General features: G+C 41.4%; 1 protein-coding gene across 1 annotated transcript in view; it reads right to left on the reverse strand.

Annotated features, from left to right (window-relative positions):
• Positions 1 to 2,947: 2,947 nt before the first annotated feature.
• LOC119411916 (potassium voltage-gated channel subfamily B member 1-like) overlaps positions 2,948 to 7,968 on the reverse strand; it is a 54,786-nt gene continuing 49,765 nt past the window's right edge. The window contains exon 2 of the mRNA XM_037678870.1: positions 2,948 to 4,848. Coding sequence (XP_037534798.1) covers positions 3,043 to 4,848 — 1,806 coding nt within the window. The 3' untranslated portion in view covers positions 2,948 to 3,042. The remainder of the gene's footprint in view (positions 4,849 to 7,968) is intronic.

Here is a 7,968-nt window from a genome sequence, read left to right on the forward strand (position 1 = left end):
CCAAAAGCTCAAATATGAGTTTTTAAGTTCTTTTTAAGGGTGCAACACCAGCATAAAAAAAAAAAAAAAAGATTCACATGACAATGTTCACCAGACTGACCAATGAACAAAGAGAAAGTCTGAGGAAGATCTACGAAGGAGGAAAGTAAATTTATACAAACTGGGAAAGTCTTTTGGAGACATTTCCAAACAACTTCAGGTTCCAGTTTCATCAGTTCAGATAACTGGACGACAGTTGTGCAAGCTGTTTGGCTGTGTCACCATGTTGGCAAGATCTGGAATAAGACTGCTCAAATGAAAGAAAATGAGAGTCCACCACCATAAACAAACCAAGAACCACCAGGGCTCAGTCCTGCCATGAACTGGAAACCATCTGCATCGTCATGGACTTGAGAGGATGCCGACAAAGAAAGAAGCTCCTGATCCAAAAGGAACACCTTCAAACTCAACATAAATTAGCAGCTGCTCATGTGGACAAACCAAGTTGCCTCCTGGAGCGAGGTTTTATGGTCAGATGAGATAAAGCTTGAGCTTTTTATTCACAACGATAATACGTTTGTTTGGAGGAGGCAAAGTGAGGCCTTCAAATCTAAAAACACTGCTCCAACAGTCAACCATGGTGTAGCTAGCACCATGCTGTGGCCCTTTATATACTGTATCTAATAATTATATAAACACTAATTTTAAACACAACAGCCACTTATGAGCTCCCTCTGCGAATAAGAATTTCTTCTTCTACCCTTAAAAAAAGTGCAAAGTTCACCAGGCAGTCGTACACAGGCAGGAGCCCACAGGCAGCCACCATAGACAAATAGAGGAGTTGGGCTCGGAACCGTCAAGTAAGTGGACATGGGGGGGGGGGGGGGGGGGGGGATGTAGGATGCTTGACAGAAGCAGAGTGTTTATAAATGTAGGCAAACGTAGATGTTTAACAACCTGTTAAAATACATCAAAATGCAGGAAATCGCATCTACTTTATTCAAAATTTTCTGGGGGACGACCCCCAGACCCCGCCCTTCACCAGCCCACCTGCTATTTGTGTTCTGGCATCGATCGGTTTACAAATTAAGCCCTGGTCAGGAAACTACACATTTTAAAAAGACTCTTCTAATTCTGCCCAGAAGAGTGTTCAAATCCAGAATGAAACCTGCAGCTTGTGGTCCTGCTGCAACTTGCTAATGGACATTTAACCAAATATTAGTAGAGGTGTATGTATAATTTTGACTGTTTGGATTAGACAAAATACACATTAAATGAAAACTTGGGCACCAAATTCTTGTTTAAAATTGAAGTTGTGAGTTAAATATTTAGTCCACCCTGGAAAAAAAATGGTTCAATGAAATCATCACGAGCTGCAAATGAAAAAGACCTCCATGCTCATGATGAGTGGGTCTGAACGTCTGACTTCACTGAATTTGGTCAAACCAAAGTGACCTACGATGGGATTCTTCTGGTTTGTTTGCATGAGTTACAAGTTTGGATGTTCTGGATTTCTGGGATTGGACAACTTTCCAGTGGAAAACAAAGAAATATATTATATTTTTTCCTTTTCTCCTTTTTCCCCTTGTACCTCCATCAAAATCGGTTTTATTTAGACACCAGGGTAGTCTTACACGTTTGCCCTGAAATACAGCAGATTCTGTGGTCTAGAAAGAAATCATCAAACATTTTGAGATGAAACATCAGAACGTACAACCATCTGTTATCAGAACAAAATTCTTTGGTTCTTCATATTGCACAGAAGTCGAAGCGTCCACAGGGAGACAGTAGCAAACAATATAAATATATCAGCTGTAGGACATCATCTAATAAATACGACTCTGTCAATGTAACAACATACTGTGTGCATGACTGTAAGCTTAGCACATTATTTTAGAAAATATCTTAAAAATATAAATAATTTTTACTTTTGTACAATTACTGTGTGTCCGGGCTGCAGTTATACATGTATGTGCACAATATTTCCACTCTTATAAAACAAGATGAAGAACAGATAACAAGTGGGATTTTCACTGAAGCGCCGTTATTTTATGCAAAATTCACGTTGTCTGCTACAACTGCTTAATTAAAACTAAAAAAGGAGTTTTCAAAGAGAACGCTTCTTGATAGATTCAAACTGAAACAGACTTTCAGACCACAAACGGGTAAAAAAAAAAAAAGTAAAGTTTCACACTAAACGGTGATCACGTTGAGGTGCTCTCTCTTGCCGGCGGTCGGGCACACACACACGGGAGCAGGGACGAAGATGACGGATGTGACCTTATAGCGTCTGCTCGTGTAATCTGTGCAGTAAAAATGTCAACCTGGAGCTGCTGAACGGAAACAGACAGAAACACTTGATTCTGCTAAAGGTCAGACGTACGATAAGAGAGGACTTTTGCTACATAACAGTAAATACACTATATATGACAGGTAATTATTGCGCACACACGCTCACACATCTGCCTTTCTCTTTTTCTCATAACAACGTAAAATGTGGGACAACATGAACTAAGGCCAGTTTCAAAGAAGGAAGGTATAGGAAGCAGACTGTACATATTCTCAATCTCAACCCTTTGTCTTTGTATTATACCCCGTATATTTTCAAACAATGTTGGGAATGAATGTTTCCCTCTCATGCTGCAAAGTAACATCTCCTCCTAATGTGCCTCGTTACAATGCACTTTATGCTTCACTACTGGTTTGACAGCTGCAGTGGCTTTAAAGATGTAGCCAGGGCTGTCAGAAAAGGAGGTTCTTGCTTATAAAAATGATGTACTCGACTCCTACAGAGTCTCGTAATTAGATTATAATCTGGACTAAAAGAATGTATGAACTGTAAGAAAAACGTCCTCAGACTCCACTCCTTTCCCCACCTCTGGATCGCTTTAGTCGTGAGAGTTTAAAAGCAGACCACAGAAGTATTTCCTATAACCCACAAGTTTAGTGTTTGGATTATCTTCCAGTGTTCCTGCAGTTCTCAGTGTTTTGTGTGTATTTTAGGAAAGGCTGTCTCCTCTTCTGCTTTCTGTACTCCTGACGATCCGTTTCTTTTTCATATTTTTAGTTGTTGGAATGACTTGCGTCTCCCTGAAGTGGCTGCGGCTCCTGAGACATGTGGTTCCCCCGCCCCTCTGACGGCAGCGTGTTGTTCCCCAGCTTCTTTGAGAGGCCTCCCGTGTGGTTGGGGCCCTGCTGAAAGCTGGAGATATGGCCATACCTCGGACTGGCTTTCTCCAAGTGTCTTTGTGCTGCGTTGGTTCTGGACCCGTCGTGCAGATGTTCTTCCTCATCCGTGTCAGCGTCGATGAACTTATTGATGGATGAGTCGTGGAACGTGAAGATGTTGGGCAGTAGATTCTCTGGGCTCTTGCTGGGCGTCCTGCTGCTGGCTGTGGTGTAGGCGGACGTCGCAGGGCTCTGGACTGACGAGCTGTCTGAGCAAACTCCTTTCCGTGAGTCCTCACCACCTCTGACCTTAGCTGGGCGGCTCTTGAGTGGATTCTTAAGATGCGTGTTGTCAGAATTTGGATTCAGTTTGGGCGTAGCGTTGCCATGTGATCCTTCATGCTCATTTTCCAGAGTGGGCTCCAGGCCCGGGTTGGCACTGACCCTTCCCGGCTTGTTGCTGCCGGGGCTCTGGGAAAAACGCGAGCTCTCAGGAAAGTCTGTGGCGCAGCTGATGAAGCTGTCGATGCTGGACATGCTCTTCATGTCTGTCACCGCCTCTGCGGTGCCTGAGTAGGCGTCATTATGGATGCTACCCATCTCAAATTCACTTTTCTGTTTGCCTGTTTTGGGGTGCAGCGTCTTTTCCTTGCCATCGATGTCGGGTTGTGACTGTGTCTTGGTCATCTTGTTGTACACCTCTTCAAGGTTCTGTGCGCTGAGATGCTGAGGGCTGCTGGAGGGCTTGGCCTTCTCCTGGTAGTTTGACTCAGTGGTCTTGCTGGGACTGGTTGGTGATTTGATTTTGGGTGTCCCTCTGTTTGGAGACAGGTGATTATCGTGCACCTTTTCCCTCATTTCATCATTTTTTTCCACCATTACATCCATGAGCTCCACACCCCGACCAAATGCGTCTTTAAGGTTCATAGAGACGATGCTACCGTTTCTTTTGGCCCTCTCCAGAGCTTCTCGCCTTTTGATGGCTTTCTCCTGCCTCTTTTGCTCTTTGTAGAACTCGGAGAAGTTATTCACAATGATGGGGATAGGTAAAGCTATGACCAGTACTCCTGCGATGCAGCACAAACCTCCCACTATTTTCCCCAACAGAGTCTTGGGGTAAATATCTCCATAACCTACCGTAGTCATGGTTATGGTGGCCCACCAGAAGGAGGCAGGGATGCTCTTGAACTTGGTGTCTTCTTCATCCTTCTCAGCAAAGAAAACTAGACTTGAGAATATCATGATCCCCATGGCCAAGAAGAGGATAAGCAGTCCCAGTTCGTTGTAGCTCCTCCTAAGGGTGAAGCCCAGAGACTGCAGGCCTGTGGAGTGACGAGCCAGCTTCAGAATCCGCAGAATCCTCATGATCCTGAAGATCTGAACCACGCGGCGGACGTTCTGAAACTGCAGCACGCTCTTGTTGGATTCAGTCAGGAAGATGGTGACGTAGTAGGGCAGTATGGCCAACAGGTCGATGATGTTTAGAGGTCCCTTAAAGAACTTCCATTTGTTAGGGGAGGACAGAAAGCGGAGCAGGTACTCCATGGTGAACCAGGCGATGCACACAGCCTCCACGTGCGCCAGCTGTGGGTTGTCTGTGGGCTGGCCAAACTCATCTGTGTCCTGCAGCTCAGGGAGGGTGTTCAGAGACAAGGCGATGGTGGACAGCACGATGAAAAGAATGGAGATGATCGCAAGGATCTGGAAAACAGAAAGTAAAATACAGCTTAAAATGCTAAAGAAGATAGACAACTCAGAAAAATGATGTAACGTGATTAGTCAAGACAGATTTATTTATATAGCACATTTAAAACAGGAGCTGTTACCAAAGTGCTTTAGTGATATAGTGGTTAGTGTCTTATTGTGAGATCAAATATGAGCGTAGGCTACAATTTAAATTCTCAATACTGGAGGAACAGCCGTTTGAATGGACAGTCATGGTGCCTTCAGGACTTTCGTAATTCGAGTTATTTTCTATGTATAATAAATTTTACATTTTTAGCTTTAGGTAAAATTCTAAATAAATTTGGAAATAAATTTAGAAACAAAGACTTATCACTTACCGCCTAAAAAATGGCAACAAACATGTTTTTCTCTGGTAATCAACAGCTGTTCATGTGAGTTGAGCCTCATTTGCTCTCCTTTTTTAAACACACTTTGTTCCAGAGTTTGTCAGAGGTGAAATAAAAAGTTATGTATTAATCAGGACAATCGCACTAATGCAACAATCTTTTTGTCCTCAGAAGTAATAATTTCCTAATTCCAAGCTTTAACATATATTTTTAACTTGACACCGGAACATAAAGCAGAAGTTGAAGCCAAAACAGCATGAGCACCCCCTGAACGCCGGCTGCTATAAATTTAAGTCCATGTAAACAAACCAAAAAAATCTTTCCTGCTTTTAAAAATAAAAACATGCCTCATATGTTTTTGACTTTTGTTATTTAATAGTTTTTTTTTAACAGTATGTTTAAATGCTATTTTTAAATACATTTAGTTGCACATCTCAAGTGCATTTCTAGGTCTGAAATACATGACAGTGCCCAAAAAACAGAATATTTTGGCTTCGGTTTTAAACAACAAAAGGAAGCAGAAACACTTTTTCCATCATTTTTATATGGTTTCACTTTAAAGGGTTAAAACTTGTAAAGTCACAAGTTTCTCACCAACCCCAACCTCAAAATCCAGGATGGATGTCTTGCACATACAAAGTGGTGAAATCTGCAGTAATAAAATATATCTACACTTCTCTTAAGTTTGAATTTGATAAAATTAATTGCACTCATACTTTACAACATTTCTTTGTAAATATGTAGCTACAGTATTTGAAAGCTTAAAACCATGTAAAAAACATTATGATTGACTTGCAATGTTAATAATAGTTAGCATGTCCACTGAGCACAAAAGTTCTTTACACAACAGGCATAGTTTGGTATAATTTTACATTAAATGCCAAATTCAGTCTTATGTGTGACACATTTAGGAAAAACTGACACAAATGTGTGATGGTTGCTTTGATCAAACAAAATTAAGACCTTAAATATTAAAATAATGCACTGAATATACTTCTTGATTAAGCACAAAAGCCACCTGGTTTGTCTCTGTAGGAAGATTCAACCACTTTTGTTGTAGCTGGCACCACGTTTTATTCTCAGACATTCAAAACCTAATTATTCAGAATTACAAACACAAGAGACTTCCAGTGGATCCTGGCAGTTTATCAGCGTTATAAACAGATCTCTTGCTTCATTAAAGGAGTGATTTTCCTTCTTTGCCATTTACATTTTTGGAAGTGGCTAAACGTGTCTGCCAATAACCGGCGTGGCTAAAGTTAGCAGCGCCCCTGAACTATATGTTGAAAGTCATATTGCTCTGGGAAGTACAACAGTGCTTTAACAAAGTCAGAGGAAAGTCAATCCCCTGAGAAACTTCCTTTCAAAACAACAAAGTGCTGCAGCTTCATCTGTGACATTTTGTGTTTCAAAAATTCCAAGTGAAGGTGTTATCTGCTCAAGATTCTCTATTGGCTTTGTGAATTTTCTGAACAAAAATAGGTCCAGAGATTTCAGAGGCATACATATATTCACTTTTTTGTGTGAGGATGCTGTTTTCACTATAAAGTCTTTTTTTTGTTCTCAATCAGCAACATTCCCTCCCACTTCAGAGAACTAAATACACCCAAAATATGTTGTACAAAGCACAACACGCAGGCCAGTGAAGACCTTTGGAAAGGTTAGCAGCCCACTAATGATCTAATCTGCTGAGTACAACAGGGTCCGGTCATAGTGCTTGGGATTAAGAAGGCTGCACACAGTTGTGGCTGCATGGCTGTGCCACACCTATTATTATTGTCCCACGCTTACTGTGAAATCCAACACAAGGTCACTATGGAGGCAGTGTCCCGGGCGACTGGTGAGTAGGATTATTCCCTGGCACCCCGTCTCAGCCTTCATAAGCTTTAATTAATGTTGACAGGTGACTCCTTGTACACCTACCTTGGCCTTTAAAGAGATGGGGGATTCAAAGGAATGAAACACTGCTGTGGAGAAGATGAGACCCAACTGGGGAGAGACTTGCAGAACAAAAGGCAAATACAATTTAAAAAACTACCAGCCTTTACAGGTAGAACCAGTAATCTGGTTTGAATTCCAGTAAACATCACAAACCTTAAAGGTCTGGAAAAGAGTAGCATCACTGATGAATATTTGTTAGATCTTGGTGCTGCATGTCATTGTTCATAACATCTTAATACCTAGACTGGAATAGTTCTTTGGGATCAAATGTATGGCTCTGGATGGTTTAAATCCAGTTTGTTCATGTTTGCAATATGTCATCCATACCCTCCAGTGTTAGTTATGGTGTTCCACAGTTATTCAGTTTTTTACTGCTTTCTTGGGAAAATATAAAGAAACATGATATATTTCCATTGTTCTGCAGTGTAGACTCTTTTTGTCCATACAAACAGAATAAAATAAACCAGTAACTGAAGTTACAGACTTGTACCAAACATGCAAAGGCCTGGCAGACAGACAAGAGTCTACCAGTCATTTTTGAGCAGAGTTTTTCTTCTCAATTAGGTTTCCAGAACATTCTTCTTTGAGAGGAGCTAGTTAGTTGTACAGGCATCTGGTAAGGAGGCCTCCCAAGGGAGGTTTTCTGGGCATGTCCAACTGGGAGGAGACCCTAGGGAAGTAGAAGAGTCTTAGTGTCTTGCATGTGGAAAGAGATGGCTTTATGTATGTATGTACAAAGTATGTATGTATGTATGTACAAAGTATGTATGTATGTATGTATGTATGTATGTATGTATGTATGTATGTA

This window comes from Nematolebias whitei, chromosome 7 (assembly GCF_014905685.2).
Source record: "Nematolebias whitei isolate Nwh7 chromosome 7, NemWhi1, whole genome shotgun sequence".
Taxonomy (NCBI): domain Eukaryota; kingdom Metazoa; phylum Chordata; class Actinopteri; order Cyprinodontiformes; family Rivulidae; genus Nematolebias; species Nematolebias whitei.